We start from the raw sequence: 25,748 nt of genomic DNA on the forward strand, positions 1-25,748 counted from the left end.
TTTCTCCCCTCCCCCTTCTCGGAAACCCGGCCCCCTTACCCCTCGCCCACCCCAGAGCCGCGGTAATGGACCGTTTGGGTTCCGGAGTTCCTTTGGATCCGATCGCTGGTACTAGGCTAGCGAGAGCTAGTGGAGTCCGTTTTTGTTGGCGAAGGCAGAGGGCGGTCAAGATGGGGGGGGTGGACTCTAGGAGGGAGGCGGGGCGGAGAAGGGCGCGGGGTGGGGTGGAGAGGAAGTCACGTGGGACGCGGTGCGGGCTGCGTGCGCGCGGTGCCTTATCCGTCGCCCCGCCCCTCCCCTCCCTGCGGGCGGGGGGCTGGGGGAGGGGCGTCAAGATGGCGGCGGGGAGGTAGGCAGAGCCGGACGCCGCTGCCGCCGCCGCCGCCGCCTCCGCCTCCGCTCCAGTCGCCTCTGGCTCTTAAAGCTCTCAGCCCCGGGGAGAAGCTGTCCTGGCGTCGGGTCCCGCGAGGAAAGTAAGTCCTCCCCTTAACCCTTTTCTCTTTCTACTCGTCCTCCCGGACAGCCTCCCACTCCCACCTTCCTCGGGGTCCGTGTGGGGCCGGCTGGGGGGGTAACCACCTCGCTCCGGCTTAGGGCCTCGCTCCGGGCTCGCCGACCCCCGCGGCCGCACGGCCCCGGCGGCGGCCCTCTACACTCGCTTCCTCCGCCGTCAGCGCCGGCCCTGCGGTCGCCGCGCGTGGGGCTCTCGGGCCCCGGGAGCCCCGCTGTCCCGAGCCGGAGGTACCCCTGCGGCTGGGGAGGCGGGGGCTGCGCACGCCGGCGGCGCCGGGTCGCCCCCTTTGCTTCCGCGCACGACCCGGTGGCGAGGTCCCGGACCCGCGGGGAAAGTGAGCTCGGGGTCCTTCCAAGTCCTCCAGCCTTGGTCCCGGTTTAGGGCGAGGGAAGGAGGCGACGGGTCGCTCTTCCTGAGTCTGTCTGCCTCTCCGGCGGTTTTCCGAGAAGCCCTTAGGGCAGCGGAGAAGGTTGGCGGGACACATGGAGGCTCCCTTCACGCCTCGCCCCGCGATTAGCTTAGTTTTGCCTCCAGCGAGCCAGCAAGCTCGTCTCGTAGACCCTGAGGGTAGGCACACAGGCGAGGGAATGGCGGTTGGGCATTTGCTTGCTTTGGGAGTGCTTGTGTACCAAGCATTCAAAGTTCCCCAGAGCAGTGTCTGCTCATGGGTTTCCCATAAGTAGTTCGGGATCGGTTTAACCGCTGAGGAGATTTGGATATTCGTGAACCCTTGTGATTGTTTCTTTTCTGACCCTGGCATCCAGCTCCTCCCCTTTCCACCCGGCTTTGTGCTTCTGTTTGGTTAATGTTTGCGGACCACTAACTTGATCCTCGCACAGACAAGCTCTATTTATGTGCGTGGTCCGTTTACTGTGGGAGGCTTTTGTTTTTGGGAGTCGCTGGTTGAGAAACGTGGGAAAAGAACCGGCGAGAAAAGGAGAGTCAAATAAAGCAACGTTTTTATCCATTGAATTGCGCAGCCAATTGTAACCGCACCCGGAAGTTTGTGCTGAACACGTGTTGAGGGAAGGTTAAAATCTGTTCCCCTTTGACCTTTAAAAGTTCATGTGAGCAGTTTATGTTAAGTTATATGTTTCATATTCTCCAGACAGCCTGAATTTGGGATGAAAGAATACTAAAGTGCCGGGCAAGGGGGTCCAGCAAACTGTCAAATTCTTAAGTGCCCCAGCTGGAATCAACTTAGCACTTGCAGATGGATTCTGTTTTCCCCGTATTTTCCAGTGATCAAGAATTGATTTTCATAATTAGTGGGAAAAACCATATCATTGCACAAAAGATAGCTTATACAGAATTTTTGGGATGAAATGCAGAATTTGCTACTGGTCATTGGAGTAGGACGTTAATTTTGCAAGGAACAGACGTGCTTTCATCTTCTAAAGAATTGTTTCTAAAATTTTCCTGACAGAAGACATCTTTTCTTTGGCTTCTACTTAGCTCCCAATCTTTATTCCATGCAACTCCCTTAAGTTTTAATTAAAACTTAATTTTAGTTACTGGAGAAGTATTAAAAAGGAGAGCCTAAGTAGTTGTTTATTATTCATTCCTTGAATGCTGTTAATACTAGGCAATATATGTTTCCAGAGCTTTGCTGAAATTGTTATTTAAAAATGGGCTGCATGGAGATTTCTTTTCATGCTCTTAGAAGTGATTTGCTTCAAAAGACTTCATCCACAGATATTTTATTGCATTTCTTAGAGTTTTGAGTTGAGACTTGCCACCTGTGAAGAACAAGAACACTCAGGTCTGATTTCATTGAATGGAACTTAGAGCAAACATTAGTCTCTTTGGGATCCCATGCTTTGCCTGCCTAAAGTTGGCGTAAAGATAGTTTTTGAAAGAAATTGCTTTCACATTAAGTAGCCAATCAATAACAAAATGATGTAATCCTAAACTTTTTGTAATCATCTTTTTTATAAGCTAATTGACAGATTGACTCATCTGTCCCACTCCCCCCCACCGGGGATTGAACCCAGAGGTGTTCTATTACTGAATTACATTTCTAGTCCTTTTTATTTTGAGAGAGGGTCTCCCTAAGTTGTCCAGGGTGGCCCCAGCAATCTAGTGAGACTCTGTCTCAAAAAATGAAAATAACTTGTGATGTAGTTCAGTGGTAAAGCACCACGGTTCAATCCCTAGTACCAAAAAAAAAAGTAATCTTGGTATGTCACTGAATTTTTCTGTCAGTGGAAAGGCTCTTGAAGAGCAGGAACTGTGTTTTATATTAGTAAGATATAGTGTAAAACCCATTAAACTAACTTGTTTCTTGAGAGGCAACAAATTAGAGTGGTGATTTACAAATATTTGTATTACATCTGCAGTAAGAAATGTTTTATATTGTGAACTAGTGTATATGTGTATACACAAATAACAAATATTTCACAAAATAACGTTTCTCTGTGATAATTTTCTGTTCTATTATTAAATGGGTAAGTATGCTAGCCATCGATTTGAAAACTCATTAACTGTCACTGAAAATATGGTACTCTTGTCCCTTGGATATTTTTGGGAGATGAGTTCTGCAACCCCCAAAAGAGATTACAAAATGTTATCAGATTTGCTTGTAACTTTTGCACATTCTCCGTTATATTTTAAATCATGTTTAGATTACTTATAATACTTAATACAATGTAAATGGTATATAAATAATTGTTTGAGAAATGACAAGAAAAAAGTCTGCGTGTTGGTCTGGGGGTGTAGCTCAGTGGTGGAGCACTTGCCTAGCATGTCCAAGACCTTGGGTTTGTTATGCAACACTGGGTGGTGGGGGGAGTCTACAGTTGAGGACATGAAGAATTTTTTTCCAAGAATTTTTGATTCTCGGTTGGTTGATTGCTTAAATGCGTAACCTGGGGATATTGGGTTGGAAGGGCAGGAACTTGGAGAAGTGTGGTATTAGACCTCCTGGGTTTTGTAATTTTCCAAGCTTGTATAGTTGTTAACTTATTATATTATTTCATCTTTCTAAGTCTGATTTCTCACCTGTGACAAGGGATACTCAAGGGTTATCTTGATTAAAAGAGAAAAACCCAAATATACAGTAAGTATCAAAACCATCTGAATTTGAGCAAGTGGTGATGGAGAGAGTCCTGTCACTTTTCCCCTCTCTCTGATTCTTTCCTGCATTTTTGTTAAAGCATTTTTAAACTTCATATAATTTACATACTCTTATGAATATATTTCTACAGGTTTTGCAGTGGGGGATATTTTATTGAGCAGTGTTCATTAGTAGGTGTTGAAAAATACAGATTATGATGGTGCATGCCTATAATCTCAGTAACTGAGAGGCCAAGGCAGGAGGATCACAAGTATTAAGCCAGCTTGGAAAATTTAGGAAACCCTAAGTTTCAAAATAAAATTAAGAAGGGATGGGTATATAGTTCAGTGGTAAAGTTCCCCTGGGTTCAATCCCAGTAATGCAAAAATAAATAAAAACAAAAAGGGCTGGGGATGTAGCTCAGTGGAAGAGTGCCCCTGGGTTCCATCCTCAGTTCCAACAAAACAAAACTTTTTTTTTTTTTTTTTGATCATAATACTCAAGTTTGTCAAAATGATAGTAACTAGTAGCAAATATTTACTGTAGGTAGCATCACATTCACTATTCAATACAATAGTTCCAGAAGGGAAGTTCTGTTTTTATTTGCCTTTTAAGATAAGGAAACTGAGTCAGGAGGTTATTACTTGACCATTATACCATTAGTGGATGATGTCTGACCCTACAGTCCTCAACCTCTGTGTTGTGCTCTTGTCTTACAGATATGTATCCCTTGTATCTGCTTAGAGCCGTAAGGATCCTCTTTAGGTTTCAATGAAAAAAAACCTTGTCCCGTTTCAGTATTTATATTCTCAATGGGAACTGTCTCCTTTCTGTCTTCTGATTGGTATTGTTCCTCAGTATTCTCTTCCTGCCAAAGGTGTTTGTTTCTTATTCATCATAGAAATTTTCATAGGCGTACTATTTTGAAATAAGTGATGTTTTCACATACACGTATGATAAACGTTGAAACAATTTTTTATTGTTTGTGATAATTTGGGGGTTAGGTTGCTGCATGGTAAGTATCACCTGAGGTCTGTGAACTTCTTTTTAAACATACTAATGTGATTTTCTTAACATCTAACAGTATTTAGCATTTATATTATACTTTGTGGATTCAAAGTGAAAATGTTTTCCTTCCCAGGAGTAAGTCTTACTTATTTACAAAATGAGATGGGCTACTATAAGTTTTTAAGGGCTCTATCTGCTTGAGAACTGAAATTGCATGTGTTTATAATAGTTTCAGAATTAGAAATATAATTAAATTTCAGAGTTTTCTTTAATAGCGTTAGAGAATTGGAGTATGCTTTGCTTCTTTTTCTTCTTCACCCCAAGAAAAAATAATTTGTGTCCAGTTGGCTGAGAGAATGGATTCTTAGGTTCCATTTTTGTATAGGATGCATATTACATTAGGAACTTTTTCACTGTTAGCTTGTGCAAAATAATGTCTTTTACAGACATGGTCACTACTCCAAGAGTCTCAAATTGTTATTTATTTTATGTGTAAAAATTTTTTATATTTATGAGGTACAACCTGTTCTAGTATTTGAATACATTTGAAACAGCAAGATTGTGATTCCTCTTGAGTGAATTCTGAGCTGATCACTGTTATTTATAAATGTTGCTGTCTTTAATGAGCATCAAAATCTCTCCCCACAATTCCCTTCCATGATGATAGTTTTGTACTTTTAATGCTCATTGTTAAGAAAATACATTTCAAAAAGCTATAACATTTTTTAGTGAATTTATATTTCATTAATAAATGGTATTTCTATACTTTGAGTATAAATACACAGGACTTGGTATGATGGATTAATGAATCTATTGAACTACAAGGGCTCTGTGGTCTATAGTTTAGAATTTGCTGCCTTAAAACAGTACTTTGGGGTGTGGTGAATAGGCTAAGGCAAGAGGATGGCATGAGCCCAGGAGTTTGGGAACAGCCTGGGAAACATAGCAAGACCCTGTCTCTTTTTTGCTGGACAGGGGTACTGGGGATTGAACTCAGGGGCACTCAACCACTGAGCCATGTCCCCAGCCCTTTTTTGTATTTTATTTAAAGATAGGGTCTCACTGAGTTTCTTACTTAGCGCCTTGCTTTTGCTGAGGCTGGCTTTTAACTCACAATCCTTCTGTCTCAGCCTCCTGAGCCCCTGGGATTACAGGTGTATGCCACTACACTCAGCTAAGACCCTGTTTCTTTCTTTTTTTTTTTTTTTAATATTTATTTTTTAGTATTTGGCAGACACAACATCTTTGTTTGTATGTGGTGCTGAGGATCGAACCCGGGCCGCACGCAAGCCAGGCGAGCGCGCTACCGCTTGAGCCACATCCCAGCCCCTAAGACCCTGTTTCTTAAAAAAATAAAAACGTTCTTTTGTTTCAAATGTAAACCAATGATTTCTAATTCTACAAAAAATAGATAATATTTTGATAGTTTCTGAAGTTTTATTACTCTTTTTTTTTTTTTTTTAGTTGTAGTTGGACACAACACCTTTATTTCACTTGTTTATTTTTGTATGTGGTGCTGAGGATTGAACCCAGGGTCTCTCACCTGTGAGGCGAGCGCTCTACCTCTGAGCCACAACCCCAGCCCAGTTTTATTACTCTTGAGTCAAGATTAACCATAGCAAAGAGTGTGGTGATGCAACTCTGTATGTAATACCAGCAACTCTGGAGAACTGCAAGTTCAAGGCTAGCTTCAGCAACTTTAGCAGGACCCTGTCTCTAAGTAAAAAATAGAAAGGGCTGGGGATATAGCTCAGTGGTAAAGCACCCCTGGGTTCAGTCCCCAGTACCAAAAAAAAAAAAAAGCATAGCTTGTGGCCCAAGACACCCTGTTCCCACAGATCATTGGTTCTAATGAACCAATGTGGGTTAAAAAATGTTTTTAAAGCATTAGTTTAGAGCTCTAGGTACCATGTACTAGGATAATTGTAAAGCATGATCAAATATGTTTATATTAGAAAAATGGATAAATTTTATTGTAAATGAATATTGGGACATTTCTCCTTTTTTTGTGTCCCTGTCATCCATTCCTTCGTATTCTTTTTTTTGGGGGGGGGGGATGAGGATTGAACTCAGGGGCATTTGACCACTGAGCCACATCCCAGTCCCTATTTTGTGTTTTAGTTAGAGATGGGGTCTCACTGATTTGCTCAGTGCCTCACCATTGCCGATGCTGACTTTGAACTCGCGATTCTTCTGCCTTAGCCTCCCCAGCCATTTCCTCATATTATTTTCATCTTACTGTCTAGTACTTTATTCCTTGCCCCTTCAGGATTTTTTTGTTTTTGTTTTTCTTGGTGCTAGGTATTGAACATAGAGGTACTCTACCACTGAACTATGTCTCCAGCCCTTTTTTATTTTTTGCAACAGGTTCTTGCTAAATTGCTGAGGCTGGCCTAGAATTTGAAATCCTCCTGCCTCAGCCTCCTGTGTAGCTAGGATTATTGGCAAGTGGCCCTCCACCCAGCCCCGCTTCAGTTTCAATCTCAGTCTGGCATTTATTCCAAAATAAGGTATTGAAACTTCTTAGGTTATTAACATCAGCTTTACTCATTGGAAAGAAGATCCATGAGGGCTGGGGATGTGGCTCAAGTGGGTGGCGCGCTTGCCTGGCATGCTTGGGGCGCTGGGTTCGATCTTCAGCACCACATTAAAAATAAAATAAAATAAAGATGTTGTGTCCACCGAAAACTAAAAAATAAATATTAAAAAAAAAGAAGACCCATGGCCTTTAAGAGTTTAAACTATGTAGATTTTAATCTTCTACCACTCTCTGTTGAGTGAATTTAGGTAATTTAAGCTTTCTGAACTTCAGTTTCAGTGGTAAAAATTAAATTACCTATTTTATTCAGGGTGGTTGTGAGTTTACTGATGGTAATGTATATGAGGAGCCTGACATTGTATCAGGTTTGTGGAACATACTTGGTCACTGTCAGTTTCCTTATCTTGCTCTTTCCTGCTCAAAATGTTTTTTCTCTCCTACACTTCTTTTTCTTTCTCTGTATATTGTTGGCAAAGTCTGTTTTGGGTTCTATTTTTGGTGGTGCTGGGGATTGAACCCAGGGCCTGGGCCTAGTGCATGCTAGGCTGGTATTGAACTACACCCCCCAATTTTTTTGAGAAAAACAAGTATAGTCAGATTTTTCATGTTTATATATATAAATTGGTTGTTTCAGATAGATTGAGAAAAGTTGAAACTGAGAATACACTGTTTTGTTTCCCTTCTCTTTAAGATGGGAAATCCATCTTGGAGGAAGAATGCTTTCTTCTGGCTCCTGAGATCATTATATTTTGAAAAACCCCAACTTAAATTGAACTTGTTTACTCCTAAATTAACCACTCCTAAATTAACCACTTTGTTTACTGCAAAAACAAAAACACAAAACCCAAATAACACTTCACATAACTTGTCCTTAAAATTTCCTGGCTCAACTTTTTTTTTTTTAATATTTATTTTTTAGTTGTAACTGGACACAATATCTTTATTGTATTTATTTTATTTTTTGTGGTGCTGAGAATTGAACCCAGGGCCTCGTAGATGTAGACGAGCGATCTACTGCTGAGCCACAATCCTAGCCCCATCCTGTCTTAACTTTTATGTTTTCATTTTCTCATGGCTTAACTTTTTTGAGGGAGTGATAGTGAGAGTTCTGGGATTGAATTTGGGGACACTTGGCCATTGAGCCACATTCTCAGCTCTATTTTGTATTGTATTTAGAGACAGGGTCTCACTGAGTTCCTTAGCAGCCCGCTTTTGCCGAGGCTAGTTTTGAACTTGCTATCCTCCTGCCTCAGCCTCCCAAGCCGCTGGGATTACAGTTGTGAGATACCACCCCTGTTTTATGGCTTAATTCTTAATTGTCTGTTAATTCTTAATTTCTCTGGAATGTGTTATATTCTCTCAGTCATTCTGAGTTTATATTTAAGTCTGATGTATTATTTCTCCTAATTGTCCTGGAATATTCTCTCCTCTCCCTGCAATTCAGATCTATCATCTCTCTCTTGGTCTGCTGTAGCAGTTTTCCAATATGTCTTCCTGCTTCTGATCTTAGTCTGATTCTTCTCTATATTTGCTTCCCCACTGGTTTTGAGTAATCTTTCTAAATCGCAAGTCTACTGTCTCAAGTGGTCATCCATCTGAAAAGCTCTTTTAGTTACCTGTATTACCCACAGGATTAAGTGAACCTTCTAGAATGGTGGATAGTACTGTGGGTGATATAAGTCTTTTTTCTTTTGTATGTGTGTGTGTATGTGTTGTTGGAGATTGAACCCAGGGCCTTGGTCATACTAGGCAAGGCTTCTACATTCCCAGCCAAATTCTGTCATCCCTTCATGATGTTCAGAGAGTCTTGTCCACATGGTGATTTCCTCCTTGAGACTAGGTCTCTATTATCTTTGTCATCTCTCTAACTAGGCAAAGTTCACTTTTTCTTTCTCTGATCCCATGGTCAACCCCTTTTTTGTTTTTGTTTTTGTTTACTGGGGATTGAACTCAGGGGCACTAAACTACTGAGCCACATCCCCAGCCCTATTTTGTATTTTATTTATAGACAGGGTCTCACTTGCCTTGCTTTTGCTGAGGCTGGTTTTGAACATGAAGTCCTCCTGCCTCAGTCTCCTAAGCTGCTGAGATTTCAGGGGTGCACCATGCACATGGCCCCACGTGGATTTTTATATATATTTATATATATATTTTAACATTACATATATATGTAATATTACATATATATATTACATAAATCTATTTCTTTTTTTTTTTTTTAAAGAAAGGGGCGGGGGAGAGAGAATTTTAGTTTTCGGCGGACACAACATCTTTGTTTGTATGTGGTGCTGAGGATTGAACCCGGGCTGCACGCATGCCAGGCGAGCGCGCTACCGCTTGAGCCACATCCCCAGCCCCAATATATTTATTTTTATGTGTGCCAGTACCTCACATGTGGGAGGCAAGTGCTCTACCACTGAGCCACAACCCCAGCTCCCCCCCAACCCCATGGAGTTTTGTAGACATATTCTTGCTGTGATTGACATACTTTTCTATCCTTTCCATTTCAGTCTGAGCTTTCTGGAATTGAAGACTTATTCTTATTTTTCTCATTTCCTGACATATATCAGGTTCTTCATAAATATTGAATGATGGATTATTTATATTTGGAGAAATGTTAATGTTTTTTTATGTTACTATTTAATATTTTGTCCTAAAGATGGTGGAACCAGGGCAAGATTTACTGCTTGCTGCTTTGAGTGAGAGTGGAATCAGTCCAAATGACCTCTTTGATATTGATGGTGGAGATGCAGGGCTTGCAACTCCAATGCCTACCACTCCAGTTCAGCAGGTAAGTTTTTTAAGCCTGTTAAAAGAGTAGAATTTTTTCTTAATTTGTAGTTTTCACTTATAGAAATAGATACTATTAAATTTTTAATTTTAAGTATACATGTGTTTTTCTGTTGAGTATTTGTCTTCATAAGGTAGAAAATATTTGCAATGAAAACCAAGATATGGTATTATATTTATAAACATAAGAGATGAATTTATTGAGTTTTTGAGGGAGTATCATTAATCTCCTTTATGGTTGTCTTTGTAGTTATATAGGGACATTTTTCTGGGTCTTCTCTATGTCCATTCTCTGAAATAAAAAAATAAGATTCTAATATTAGTGGAGTTTTTATGCCTGCAAAAATAGCTTTGCAATACATGGTATTAGTGATTTCACATTTTTACGTAAAGCTTGACTCCCACCCCTGGGATTCAAACCCAGGGTTTTTTATGCTAGGCAAGCTTTACCACTGAGTCTCACACCACACACACACACACACACACACACTTTTTTCTTTTTGTTAAATGCAACTCTTGTTCTTGAAACAGAGTTTACTGCTGTCCTCCTGTTTCTTTCTCTGATGTGTTTTCTCTCCAGTCGGTGCCACTTAGTGCATTAGAACTAGGTTTGGAGACGGAAGCAGCAGTTCCTGTTAAACAAGAATCAGAGACGGTACCTACTCCCGCACTGTTAAATGTGAGGGTAAGAATTGTCCAGATTTGGCATTATTCTAAAATAGTTGAGGATTGTAGCAAGAAAATTGCCTTTTGAGTATGGAGTGTTTTTATTTCACCAGTTCTCCTTTTTTAATACTCACCCAATATCCTACTCTTATCTCCTGCTTTTTAAAAACTTTTGATTCTTGTCACTTGTGTTGATCAATGGTAATTAGAAAAAAAATTTATTGCAAACCATTTAAAACTGATGAAATAAGGATGAAATGTACATTATCTCATTATTTTCATTTTTGTTTGTTTATTTCAGTTTCTATCCATTGATATTATAATTTTCATGAGATTGTTATGTTTTTGTGAGGGGGGGAAATCTGGGGATTGAATTTAACAAAATTCTGTCTCTGAGTTACATCCCTAGTCTGCCTTCCCCTACTCCCCAGCCTTTTTTTGTTTTTTGTACTTGGGATTGAACCCAGGAGTACGTAATCACTGAGTCACATTCTGAGCCCCTTTTTTTGTTGTTGTTTTGTTTTGAGAAAAATTCTAAGTTGCTGATGCTGGCTTTGAATTTGCAGTCCTCCTGCCTCAGCCTCCCAAGTTGCTGGGTGTATGACACAAGCCCAGCTGTAATTATGCTTTACTTATAGAGTTCTTCCAACATTACCTTAAGCACAGAAATTATTAACTGACACCTACTGATAAAATGTTATTGGACCACCTGTTAACATCTGATAAATTTGTATTGTCATTGAGTTGTATTACATGCCTGTAATCCCAGTGGCTCAGGAGGCTGAGGCAGGAGGATTTTGAGTTGAAAGCCAGCTTCAGCAAAAGTGAGGCACTAAGCAACTTAGTGAGACTTTGTCTATAAATAAAATACAAAATAGGGCTGGGGATGTGGTTCAGTGGTCAAGTGCCCCTGAGTTCAATCCCCAGGACTCCCTCCCTCCCACAGAAAAAAGTAATAAATTGTAATCCAGAGGAAGATTTTTATTTAAAGACTCATGGACAAATAGTTTGAGGAGGAAAGACATTTAAAACTATCTCAATTGTACTAATGGTAATAGATAAAGGATCTTCAGATTTGCATCCCCCCCTTTTTTGGGTTTATTTCCACTCCACCTTACCATCTAATAAAAATAAAACAGTGGTTTTGTGTTAGGCTCACTAGCACCTACATTATCACCAGTGTTTGCAGTTTACCTGGTTCAGTTGCTTTTGTTATTTTAAGTTCTAAATAATAGTGTAGCTTATATAATGAATCATTGAACAGGGATCATAGAATGTTAAAAATGGAAAATGGGCTGCAAGAGAACCCACACCTCCAGTGGTTTAAGTGATTTGCCTAAGGTTATCTACCTAGTTGGGGCAGTGCTGGCATTAGGAATCTTTTCTGTTACTAACTATATTATTTGGAATTATTGTATATCATGGTTTGCTTGGAATAACTTCTTTTTATGTTTTCTGTCCTTGATGTTTATATAAAATGTCACCTTACTACCATACCTTCTTTTCCTCAAAGTGCTATGTTTTAACTTGGTAATTTATAGCTAACCTTAAGTTAGAAATGAAGTGCTTTACCATGTTTATAGGTAAAGACTATGTTAGAGAAGAAAATGTTGTCAGTATTTAAGTGTTTTATTTTCCTTCCTAAGCAGCAGCCTCCATCTACTACAACGTTTGTGTTGAATCAAATAAATCAGCTTCCAACCTTGGGATCTACAATTGTAATGACTAAAACACCACCTGTTACAACCAATCGGCAAACCATCACTCTAACAAAGTTTATCCAGACTACTGCAAATACACGCCCTTCCGTCTCAGCACCAGTAGTACGAAATGCCATGACTTCTGCACCTTCCAAAGAGCAGGTTCAACTGAAGGATCTACTCAAAAATAATAGTCTTAATGAACTTATGAAACTGAAACCACCTGCAAATATTGCTCAGCCAGTTGCAACAGCAGCTAGTAAGTCTGTTTTCAGCAGTATCATTTTCTGTCTTGGGTAAGCTATGTCAAAATGTTTTGTTTTTTCTAAGAATTTACTTGGGTCTCAAAAGAACAGGGCATGAAAGAGGCATTATCTGCCTTGCTCTGTATGCTTGTAACATTCGAAATCCAAGGGAAGCAAACATTTGGAGGCTGAGGTAGAGCAGGTAACTCTACAGTGAAGTGTATGAAATTATCAAATAGCTACATTAATATCATGAGATCATCTTGTTTTTATATTTTGAATAACTATTAACATAACATTTTTCTTAATCCATAAATCATTGCTTCTTACACTTTGTGCCTATGAATGAATCACTTGGGAATCTTGTTCAAGAGCAGAGCCTGATTTAGAATGAGGCCCAAGATTCTGCATTTCTAAGTTCTCCAGAGATGTTTTATTGGTGGTCTTTGGACCATACTTGAGGTAGCAGGCTTTTCTTTGGAAGGAGGGTTAGTATTGGGAATTGAACCAAGGGCCACCTAAGCACTGAACCACATTTCCAGTCCTCTCCACCATCACCCCTTTTGAGATAGGGTCTCACTAAATTGCTTAGGACCTCCCTAAGTTGCTGAGTGTGGCTTTGAACTTGGGATCCTCCTGCCTCAGTCTCCTAAGTTGCTGGGATTAGAGGCATACACCATCACACGTCTGGCTAGATACTTAGATACTCTAAACTTACATGGTTTATGATTTTATCTGTCTTGGCTTCATCGCTTGTGGGTAGTTGTCTTAAGTACTCTGATTCATTAATACACTTTTTTTTTTTTTTTTGGATATGGAGATTGAACCCAGGGGGTGCTTTACCACTAAGCTACATCTCTGCCCCCCCTTTTTAATATATATATTTTTTATTTTTAAGTGGACACAATATCTTTATTTTACATTTATGTGGTGCTGAGGATCGAACTTAGTACCTTAAGCATGCTAGGCGAGCGTTCTACCTCCGAGCCACAATCCCAGCCCCTCTCCAGCGTTTTTTATTTTTAGAGATAAGGTCTTGTTAAGTTGCTGAGGCTGGTCTCCCAACTTGTGATCTTTCTGCATTAGCTGCCTGAGTCCCTGGGATTATAGGTATGTGCCATCACACCTGTTCAGTAATACACTTTCAATATAAAATTGTTATATTTTCTTTGAAGAATGAGCACCCATAATATTTTTTTTTTCAGAGACATATAGTTCAGATAAATAGCCATTTATTGATTGATTGATTGATTGATTGCAGTACAGGGGATTGAACCCAGGAGTGCTCTGCCACCCAGCCATATTCCCAGCCCTTTATTTTATTTAATGAATAAATGAATTTATTGACATATTTTGCAATGCTGAGAATCAATCCCTGGGCCTCACACATGTTAGGCTATATCCCCAGCATTTTATTTTCTATTTTGAGATAGGATTTTGCTATATTACTGAGACTGACTTCAGTCAGATCCTTCTGACTTGCCTTCCTCAGTTTCTGGGATTAGAGGCATTCCAACATGGCTCATTTATTCTTTCAGAGTATACAATTTAGTGGATTTTAGTATGTTCATAGAGTTGTGCAACCATCTCCATTATAATGTTCAAATTAAGAACAGGTTCACGGCTGGGGATGTGGCTCAAGTGGGAGCGTGCTCGCCTGGGTTCGATCCTCAGCACCACATAAAAATATTGTGTCCATTGAAAACTAAAAAATAAATATTAAAAAAAAAAAGAACAGGTTCAGAATATAAGTGGGAAAGACTCAACAATGATTTTTTTAAGAATTTGTTTATAGTTGTAGGTAATCTCTACAACTATTTTGTTTGTTTTTATGTGGTGCTGAGGCTCAAACCCTGGGACTCACTTGTGCTAGGCAAGCGCTCTACCACTGAGCTGCAAACCCAGCCCCTCAATAATGACTTGACCCACACCTTTTTAAGGAATTTGTTTGTAAATAAATTAAAAAAAAATACATAAGGAATGTCAGTATTATAGTTATTCTTATTTCTAGTGTCTTTTATTGCTCATTCATTCAGCAAATATTTGAATGTGTATTAGGTGCCAGGCACTCTTCTGGAATTTTGAGTCTATAACTAGGGGAAAAAAAAACAACTAAAAACTCTGTACTCAAGGAGTTTGCTTTCTAGTGGGAAAGACAGGTAGTTTAAAAAAATTAATTACATAGTATATCAGAGTAACTAGAACCATGGAGAAAAGTGAAAATGTGTGTGTGGGTAGGAGGAAATAAGTTTTAAATGGAGTGGTCAGAGGAAGCTTCCAGTAAGTGTGCCAAGGTAATTTTTAAGGGTAAAATAGAATAATGTGTCTTTTTTTTTTTTTAATTATTACAATTTCAAACTTTGGCAGTATAATGTATTTTAAGTTGTAGACATAATGCCTTTATTTATTTATTTGTAAGTGATGCTGAGAATCAAACGCAGTGCTTCACCTGTGCTAGGCAAGTGCTCTATCACTGAGCCACAACTCCAGTCCTAGCAGTATATTTTTAAGAGACTAAAAAATAAAAAAGTTAACCTGTAAGAGGGAGAGACTTGCCTTCCCTCCTCCATTGGGTTAAAGATTGTCTTGAATCTTTGTTATATAAAAGTCCCCCAGTGTTGAGTCCTGTTTTATAATAGTCCTCTGGTGCGCACCGTTGGAGATACTCTGACTTCAGCTATAACCTGTGCTGGCCACTATTTTTATAGTTTCAGCACACATGGGTGTTCATAGCTTTTTTTTTTTTTTGGTCAATTTTACGGGGATGAAGGGGATAGTAGGAAGATAAAATGTGAGCTGTTAAGACATGTTCCTGATGATTTTCACTAGTATATACATAGCATTTCATTAGGCTTTTCAAATTAGGTGGTGATTTTTATTTTATTTTATTTATTTTTGCATGGTGTTGGGTGAAGAACCCATGGTTAGGCAAGCATTCTACTGCTGAGCTACAACCCCAGTCTAAGATGATAGATTTCAAGTGGACAGTTTCTCCTTCCAAAGAACTTTATTCTGTTTGTTGGAGCTATGAACAGTACATGTTTGTGGCAGAATTGATAGCTTGGAAATTGTAATGTTCATGTGTTTATTAAGTAGAGGGCGAGGGCTTTCTGAAAAATCATTAAGAAGTGTTTCTAGGATAATGTAGAATTAATTTTATCTCTGTGTTGGGTTATTAAAATTTTCATGTAATCTTTTAAGTTTGGGTCCATACCATTGCATCATCATTTTGATCTAACTATACCCAACCACCTATATCCCAACAGCAAAAGGATACTTGGGAAATAATTTTAATTGTCTCAGTACTGGTTTTCCTTTCCTGCCATGGATTTTAGGATGGTGGCCTGATAGGGCCAAAGTTCAGGCAGCATCTAGATGGCTCCTGGGGATTTTGAGGTGGTCAGCAGTTAGTGGAAGCCACTTTTGAGTCAGGTCTTTGGGTTTAATGAGGAAGCCTGCCCCTTTTATATGAGGTGTTCCCTGAGTATCCTAGTTTTCAAATTAGCTTATGCCCTTGTAACTCAAAGATAGGATGTATGCCATTGGGAAGAGAGTTTGAAGAGAAAAACAGAATAAATTGGAGCTTGCTGAGTAACATCTGGTATAAGTTCTCCCACAATGTAGTAATTTTTAAAAGATGAAAGCCTGCAAATCAAGATCATCCTTGCATGTAATCCTGAAAAACTTAACAAACTAGAATAGGACTAAATAAAGAAAGATGGTAAGTGAATGCTGAAGAAAAAGGTTTGTAGGAAAGGATCATCTTTTTCCTGATGAGAAGGACATTGAAAGTGTAAACATGGTAGACACGATGATTTTGCGTGTTCCACTTTTTTTTTTTTTTTTTTGGTATCAGGTATTGAACTCGGGGCACTCAACCACTGAGCCACATCCCCAGCCCTATTTTGTATTTTATTTAATATTTGTCCCTTTTAAGTATTTTTTTTTTAGTTGTAGACAGACACATTTGGTTTTATATGGTACTGAGAATCGAACCCAGTGCCTCACACATTCAAGGCAAATGCTTTACCAATTGAGGTACAACCCCAGCCCTTTGTATTTTATTTAGAGACAGAGTCCCACTGAGTTGCTTAGCGCCTTGCTTTTGCTGAGGCTGGCTTTGAACTCATAATCCTTCTGCCTCAGCCTCATGAGCCGTTGGGATTACAGGCATGTGCCAATGAGCCTGACACATGTTCCATTTTTATTGTGCAGTATTGCCCCTTTTGGGGCTCTTAGGCATTTGGGTTCTGATCTCACTTGAGATCTACTATTTTTTTTCTTTATTCATGTATTTGTATGCTGCGGTGAGTATCAAACCCAGTGCCTCACACATGCTAGGCAAGTGCTCTACCACTGAGCTACAACACCAGCCCTTGAGTTCTAGTCTTAAAATTTTGAAATGATCACTGTTTTTTCCAGAGTTTTTCAACTGTTTCAGTTTCCTCCTTTTTAATATTTTTTAAGACTTTTATTACATCTACTTATTTTAGACTCCCAAGTGGTAAACTTCCCAAATACTCCCAATCTTTGGTAGAATAGATAGATGCTAATCAAACTTACTGGCATTCTCTCTCTCTCTCTTTTTTTTTTTTTTTTTTAATATCTATTTTTTGGTTGTAGTTGGATACAATATCTTTAATTAATTTATCTATTTTTATGTGGTGCTGACGGTTGAACCCAAGGCCTCGCCCGTGCTAGGTGGGCGCTGTACCGCCGAGCCACAACCCCAGTCTGCCTTCTCTCAAGAGCGGTGATTTTCACACTGTAATATCAAAACTCCTTCATACTAGAGGTGCTTCAGGGATATTAGAGGTTGGTTACACAGTCTTTGGCCCCACCCTACTCCATAAACCCATTCAGTTAAATAGTTTAGGTTTAACTGATTTGGGTTCTGGGGTGCTGTATTTAAAAATATTTTGAAAACCGCTGATATAGAAGAAAGGGTCCAGTCATTGTGTGGATCTTTATTCCAAGGGCAAGAGTGAAATAAGGAGTTCCCAAAATGATTTTTCTTCTACAAATAATAATCATTCTTTTAGAAATTAGTAAGTAACCACCAAATTAGAACTTGCGGTACTCTTACCTCAGCTTCCCTGGTAGCTGGGTTTACAGGTGTGTGCCCCCACACCACTCTGTGGATTTCTTTTGAACTACTTGTTTTCTAAAGTTGATTCTTGCATAAAGACACAATAATTTGGAATGTTTTCACATTTACACTAAATTCAGCAATAGGCATATTGATGTCCTTTATGAAATGGATAAAAATCTAAATTTGTATACTAGGAAAAGAAATTGAGATTTTGTTCTAATATATGAATATATTCTCCCTCTCAGCTGATGTAAGTAATGGTACAGTGAAGAAAGAGTCTTCTAATAAAGAAGTAGCAAGAATATGGATAAATGACATGAAAATGAGAAGTTTTTCCCCAACCTTGGTGAGTTTCAAAAGGTTTATCTGTTTTTATGTAGTATGAAAGTATACTTAAGTTCTTTAGAGCAACTCTCAGGAGGATTTGAACAGAGAAGTGTGTTACGTAAATATGGGAGAAGCTTAAGCCTCATAAGAGTAAATAAAATCACCAAACTGGATGATTTTATAAAATTATGTGTTTGATAGGAATTGATATTACACGTAGCTTTGACAGGTTTTTGTTATGAATTTTACCTGATTAGGAAAAAAGAACGTAAAAAGAATGTAGAGGTAAATATCTTTGATAACTGTTCATTTTATGATTGAACCTGAATGAGCTGTCAGATTGTGTAATGATTTCTTTTTTATTTTATTTATGGTAGTACTGAGGATTTTATTTTATTTTTGGTAGTATAAGTGCAATGGTAGGCACTCTTGTCACTGAGCTACATCTGCAGAGCTGCAGGGTTTTGGGGGTAAGGGGGGTAAGGTTTTGAACTCACGGGCACTCACAATTGAGCCACATCCCCAGCCCTATTTTGTATTTTATTCAAAGATAGAGTCTCACTGAGTAGCTTAGCACCTTCCTGTTGCTGCGGCTAACTTTGAACTCACCATCCTCCTGCCTCAGCCTCCCGAGCCTAGTTGTTTTTTTTTTTTTTTAACTGGGGATTTAAACCAGGGGTACTTTATCAGTGAGTTGAATACCCAGCCCTTTGTAAATTTTTTTTATATTTTTGAGACCGGATCTCTCTAAGTTGCTTAGGCCCCAGGTTGCTGCTGAAGCTTGCCTTGAACTTGCCATTCTGTTTCAGCCTCCTGAGTTGCTGGGATTACAGGTGTGCACCACTGGGCCCAGTATCTGTAGCACATTTAAAAATATATATTTTAATTTCAAGATAGGGATACACTAAATTGCCCAAGCAGGCCTTGAACCTGTGATGCTCCTTACTCAGCCTCCCATGTATAATGATTTATATATGAATAATTTGTGATAATCTTTTCTCTTTATATTAGAAATGTGGTAGGTGTTAGGTCAATTGATTTTTAAATATTTAGTAACTTTTCTGTGGATAACGTAAGTGGAGTGGATTTCTATAAGAAGAATGTTATTTGGTGTCCCTCCCTCCCATAAACATAAAATGTGACAACCACCTGAATTAAGTAGTAGTATAGGTTGACCAGAATGTACAGTTTGATCCTCACAATAGAGATTATGAGTTTGGAGAAAGGTGAGACCTCCATGAAGCTTTTTACCTATGAAGGAGGTATGATTTGCAGGAAGAACTTACAGTGAAAGATGAAGGTTCTATGGAGGGCCCTGAATTGAGCTTAAAGAACATCAGTTTGGTGGAGCCACTGGAGGAAAGGGAGAAGCCTGCTAGTGACTCAGGATGGGTAGGGAGAGAGGCAGGTTGAAGACTGGTTAGTAATCTAAAAGTGAGGTAATGAGGGACTAACCTAGGAGAATTATAGGAGGGAATTTGAAAAGAGCAAGGGGAAAGAGAAAAAAAAAAAGAAAATGAGAGGTGGCTGTTGGAGACTGCACAGCACCTGTATCTTGGATTTTGAATAGGGACCAGGAGACCACATACTAGCAACATCCAGTTTACTTAGTATAACAGTAGCAAAGCATTATTCTTTTAGAGACATTTGATATATTTATTACTCATGTTCCCATTACAATCCATGACCAGTTTGCCCATAGTATCCTAAAAGTTCTGGGTTAGTCTACTTGTGAATAAACACCTAATACATTGCAAATTGGTAATCTGTGAACCAAAACTAGGTGACAGTTTTTTTTCCCCTTTGGCATTTACAATATTTTGAGTAATTTTGAATTTGTTGCTGCCACATAAATCCTGATTTTTGAAAAACAGTGTATCTGACAGCCCTAGGCCCGTGTTCTTTGCCTAGTAAAATTTGCCTAGTGTTGAGTAGTGAATGTCTGCATTGTGTGTTGGCAGGCATTGCCCAGGAGTCATGGTTTCCCTCAACCCATTATCTCCTTGATCCAAAACTTGTTGTTAGTTGCCATTTCACAACCACTTGGCTTAGAAATGGTGTTGAACTGTGAGCAGCAGTTGTGCATGCTTATAGTATCAGCTACTGAGGAGGCTGGGGTAGAAGAATCATAAGTACAAGGCCAAACTTAGTGACAACCTATTTAAAACTTTTTTTTTAAGGGGACTGATGCCAGGTGTGGTGTTGCACACCTGTAATCCCAGCAGCTTGGCTGAGGCAGGAGGATAGCAGGTTCAAAGCCAGTCTCAACAAAGCAGGTTGCTAAGCAACTCAGTGGGGTCCTGTCTCTAAATAAAATACAAAATAGGGTTGGGGATGTGGCTTAATGGTAGAGTGCCCCTGAGCTCAATCCCCAGTACCAAAAAAACCAAAAACCAAAACAAATATTAAAAAAAAACAAAAAAACAGAATTGGGAATCAGTTTTGTTTTTCTTGCCAGTCCCATTGGTTTCCAGTTTCTGAAATTGGGTTTCATTTTGGTGTAATTCTAAGAACTTTTGGAGTACTTTGGATTCAATCTCAGGATCCCGTCAGTATTGATTAGCGGGTCCCCCACGTGCTCTCACATGTACACACACCCCTTTTCCTTTTCACACTGAGCATCTTTGTGCCATCATATTCTCCAGGTTCAGGCAAATAATGAGAGAAATAAACCTGCCTTACCTTTCAGGGATCTCTCTACTCTAGAATTTCTGACTAGGTTTTCTGCCTCTTTCTCCTTGCTATGATTTATTTTTTAGTTGTAGCTGGACACAATACTTTTATTTCATTTATTTAATTTTAGTGGTGCTGAGGATCGAACCCAGGGTCTCACAAGTGCAAGGCGAATGCTCTACCGCAGAGCCACAACCCCAGCCCTTTTGAAAAATATTTCTAAATTTTTTTTAGTTATAAATGGACACAATATCTTTGTTTACTTTTTATGTGGTGCTGAGGATCAACCCAGAGCCTCACATGTCCGAGGCAAGTGCTCTACCACTGAGCCACAACCTAGCCCTTTCTGATTTCTTTTTTCTTTAGAGAGAGAAATTTTTTAATATTTATTTTTTAGTTTTCGGTGGACACAACATCTTTATGTGGTGCTGAGGATCAAACCCGGGCCGCACGCATGCCAGGCGAGCGCGCTACCGCTTGAGCCACATCCCCAGCCCTCTGATTTCTTGATACACTTGAGTTTCACAACATTTTCTCTGCTGTTCCTGGAATAAGGAGCTGTTTAATGGTTTTACTGGTAGTGAAGAAAGACATGTTCAGGATCTTCCCATTCATTCCCTTTTCATTCCCTTCTCTGTAACATTTGGTCCATTCCCTGGATTTACTAGGGACAGTCTTGGTTTATTCTTTGTTTCTTAGTGTAACTGTTTATAGCACTCCATTTTACCCTCAAGTGTGTTAGGTTTGAAGAATGAAGTCTGTGGCCACCTTATGTGTGCTTGTTGTGATTGTGGAGAAACAGAAGTCTTGAGTAAATTCTCTGTACTCTTGAAGAGTCTTTAAACTCCAGAATCTCTTTTTGAGTTTTGATATTAGCATCTGAGGGAAAGAAGACACGAGGGAGTGGAATGAGAAGGTGGTCCCGATGTGAGACTTAGTTCTGCTGTGATTGCATGGACTCTGTGTTGGGCTATTTCACTTTTAGTCTTCACATTCCTTGTTCTTTCTAGCACTGGAATTGGAATGAGGAGGACTGAGGTATTAGAGTGAGATGTGGGTAACAGAGAGGTAATATTGAAGGGAAAAATAGTTCCAGATAATGGTGACTGAGGGATTGGAGCCCTGTGGTTACTGATTTGTCTGTAAGGAGTAGAGTGGGTTGCTGTTGGCTGTGCTTATCATTAGAGAAGCAGGGAAGTTGCAAAGTATGACTTAAGTTTTTAGGAAATGTGCAAGAGGTGACATTACAAACTTTCCAGGTATAAAGATTGTGGATATTCCCACAGAATAGTTTTTCTGTGTTGGCTGGGCCTCTGGCTTCTGGACTTGGTATTGATGATACTTTCTTTGTTACAGAAGGTTCCTGTTGTAAAAGAGGAAGATGAACCAGAGGAAGAAGATGAAGAAGAAATGGGTCATGCAGAAACCTATGCTGAATATATGCCGATAAAGTGTAAGTCTTTGGGATTTGTCAAAATTATAAGACTTCTGGGTTCCTCTGGAATTTAAATAACTCTTCTCTACACTATCTTTTTGTGGTATTGGGGATTGAGCCCAAGGTTGCTTAATCTCTCAGAAACAGCCCTTTTTTAGTTTTTCTTTTGAGACAGGGTCTCGCTGAGATACTTAGGGCCTTGCTAAGTTGCTGAGGCTGGCTTGGAAATTGTGATCCTTTTGCCTCACCCTCCCGAATCACTGTAATTATAGGCATCTGCCACACATCTGGCTCCATATTGTTTTATTGTGAAACAAGGTCTTAATAAATTGCCTAGACTGGCCTTGAATTTGTAATTCTCTTGCTTTAGCCTCCCAAGTAGCTGGTATTACAGGCATGCATTAGTACACCTGGCTCCCGTACTCACTTTTATCCATTAGAACTTGTTAGTATTGAATACCATAGGATTTGACTAATATACGTTTTATAATGTGTTTTGGTTATGTTAGCTGGGTGCAATGATGCCTGCCTGTAATCTCAACTAGGAGGGAGGCTGAGAAAGGATTGCAAGTTTGAGGCAAGCCTGAGAAATTGAAATTTTATCTTACTTCAATATAAAAAACAAAAAGGAGTGAGCATATAACTGAGTGGTAGAGGGTCCCTGGATTCAGTCTCCAGTACCATAAGAATAAGTAAAGCTATATGAAAATTTTACTGAAGATTTTTTTCCTCTACACAATTTGAAAACTTTGTTATAGATTGAAGATTTTTTTAAATAATATTTTTAGTTGTCGATGGACTCAATACCTTTATTTTGTTTACTTATTGTTTTATATAGTGCTGGGGATCGAACGCAGCGCCTCATGCATACATGCTAGGCAAGTACTGTACCACTGAGCCATAACCCTAGCCCCCAGGTTGAAGTTTTTTTAAAACTAAGATTAATAATTCTTAGGTTATAGTTGGGCATGGTGGTGCATGCCTGTAATCCCAGCAGCTTGGGAGGCTGAGGTAGGAGATCTTGAGTTCAAAGCCAACCTCACCAAATTTAGTGAGGCCTGATTCAAAACAAAACATAAAGTATGGACTGGGGATGTGGCTCAGTGTTTAAATACCCTTGGTTCAGTCCCTAGTACCAAAAAAAAGAAATTCTTGGGTTATATTTTGTTTAAAGTTTATTTTGCTCAAATAAATAGAGCTTATAAAATCGAAACAAATTGTAGAGATGTAAATATATGTAATAATGTATATTTTGCACAGGTTATTCAAAAGCATAAAGACATTGGACTTTTAAATAACTTGTGCTATTTAAAAATAACTGATTTTTGGGCTGGGGCTATGGCTCAGTGGTAGAGCACTTGCCTAACATGTGTGAGGCCCTGCATTCCATCCTCAGCACCACATAAAAATAAATAAACAAAGGTAGTATTGTGTCCAACTACAACTAAAAAATAAATGTTTTAAAAAAAAAAATCACTGATTTTTCTTAACATAGTTTTTGCCTATAAGATAATATCCATGATTAATTTTTTTAGTGGCCACTCTATAAAGTTGAAATTTAATTATTTTTAAGTGTTTATATAGAAATTTTTACTTTTTCATTTTGTGTGGGTAATATCATGGATGAAAATCTATGTCTAGAAAATATCTTTTATAAATTTTAGAATTTGTAAAAAGCTGCTAATATTTATTTTTTTAAAAATATATTTTTATTGGGCTGGGGTTGTGGTTCAGGGATAGAGCGCTTGGCTGGCACGCGTGAGGCACTAGATTCGATCCTCAGCACCAGATAGAAATAAACAAACGAAATAGGGGTACTGTGTTCAACTACAACTAAAAAATAAATACTAAAAAAAAAAATGGAGTTGGGATTGTAGCTCAGTGGTGGAGCGCTTGCCTAGCATGTGTGATGCACTGGGTTCGATTCTCAGTACCGCATACAAATAAATAAAAATAAAGGTCTGTCAACAACTAAAAAAATATTTTAAAAAAATGTTGGAGGGACGGGGTTTTTTTTTTTATATTTATTTTTTAGTTTTAGGTGGACACAATGTCTTTATTTTTATGTGGTGCTGAGAATCGAACCTAGTGCCTCACGCATGCCAGGTGAGTGCACTAGTACTTGAGCCACATCCCCAGCCCAAGGGCTGGGGTTTAACAAAGGTATTTTAAAAAATCTTGGAAAAAAGTGTTTTATTGTTTTTTTTCCTATTAGATAGACAAAACACCTTAATTTTATTTTTATATGGCGCTGCAGATGAAACGCAGTGTCCCACGCTCACTAGGCAAGCATTCTACCAACTGAGCTACAATCCCAGCCCCTACAATAGTAATATTTAAATTGAACTAAAATTCTGTTGACCAACTTCATGTTGTCCCTGATACACTAAATATTTAAAATGAGTTTTCTGGGCCAGGGTTGTGGCTCTGTGGTAGAGTGCTTGCCTAGCATGCGTGAGCCATTGGGTTTGAGCCAGGAGTGGGGATGTACACATATATGCCACCAACTTGGAAGCCTGGGGCCAGGAGGATTGCAAATTTGACATCAATCTGGGCAATTTAGTGAGACTATGTTTCAAAATAAAAAAAGGGGTAAGAATGCAGTTGAGTGACCCTTAGTTTAACCCCCAGTACAGGAAAGGAAAAAAAAAAAGAATATCAAACGGGGTGGGTATGGTGTCTGGAATTGTTTTTTTCTTCTAAATTTAAAGTTTTCACACAAGGGTCAAGAATTTGTCTATGATTTTTATTTATTTATTTTGAGAGGGTCAGGAACTTGTCTATGTTTTTTTTTGTTTGTTTTTGAGAGGGACAAGGGAACTGATGATTGAACCCCATGGCACTTGACCACTGAGCCACATCCCTAGCCCTATTTTGTATTTTACATAGAGACAGGATCTCACTGAGTTGCTTAGCACCTCACCATTGCTGAGGCAGGCTTTGAACTCGAGATCCTCCTGTGTCAGCCTTCTGAACTGCTGGGATTACAGGTATTCACCAATGAGCCCAGCTGCCTATGACCTTTTAAAACAGAGGTTAGCAGATGAAATCCCTGCTTTAGTAAATGAAGTTTTGTTGAAACATGGTCATACTCGTTGGTGTATTTACTGTCCATGGCTGCTTTTCCACTGTAGTAGTTACAGGGGAAGCTGTATGACTGAAAATATTTACTATTTGATCAGAAAACATTTGCCACCATTTAAGATTATTAGTGTTCTACATTGTGAGGAGTTAATTGCTCTTTAATATTATAGGTAGGGTTTTCCTTTCAAAGTAAAATCAGATTACAGATTTATTTCTCTGAATGAAATGAGTGAGGTATAACCTAGGATTAATGAGTTATTTCTGGAAAACCTGATGGTGTGCACTGAATTCGTGTCTTTGAATTTTTTTTTTTTTTTAACTTTATTTATTTTTTGAAATAATGTCCTGCTATGTTGCCCAGGCTGGCCTCTAAACTCATCGACTGGAGCGATCCTCCTGTCTTGACGTCCTGGGACTATACACATGCCCACAATGCCCAATTAATTTCTGAGTTTTAAAATTAGACCTTATCATTGTGTCTCTGTCCAAATCATATGCAGTTGTTACTCATTTTAGCCAAATTTATTTACTTTATTATCAGTAACTTTTTCTCTACAACCTTGGAGTAGTTATTTATTTTCTTGTTTTAAGAAAAATGTTAGAATAAAACTGAAAATGTT

The 25,748-nt window shown here is 39.0% G+C and overlaps 1 protein-coding gene across 5 annotated transcripts in view; it reads left to right on the top strand.

The window, feature by feature from the left end:
- Positions 1-303: 303 nt before the first annotated feature.
- The window catches only part of Sbno1 (strawberry notch homolog 1), a 57,564-nt gene continuing 32,119 nt past the window's right edge, over positions 304-25,748 (top strand). Inside the window, exons 1-6 of one of the 5 annotated variants that reach the window (XM_071616169.1) lie at positions 304-473; positions 9,776-9,907; positions 10,487-10,591; positions 12,219-12,531; positions 17,855-17,955; positions 21,966-22,062. In XM_071616169.1, the coding sequence (XP_071472270.1) occupies positions 9,776-9,907; positions 10,487-10,591; positions 12,219-12,531; positions 17,855-17,955; positions 21,966-22,062 (748 nt within the window). In that variant the 5' untranslated portion in view covers positions 304-473. The remainder of the gene's footprint in view (positions 474-9,775; positions 9,908-10,486; positions 10,592-12,218; positions 12,532-17,854; positions 17,956-21,965; positions 22,063-25,748) is intronic. The other 4 variants (XM_071616178.1, XM_027921331.3, XM_071616184.1 and 1 more) reach the window with 4 other exon arrangements.

This window comes from Marmota flaviventris, chromosome 1, assembly GCF_047511675.1.
Source record: "Marmota flaviventris isolate mMarFla1 chromosome 1, mMarFla1.hap1, whole genome shotgun sequence".
NCBI classification, from domain to species: Eukaryota; Metazoa; Chordata; class Mammalia; order Rodentia; family Sciuridae; genus Marmota; species Marmota flaviventris.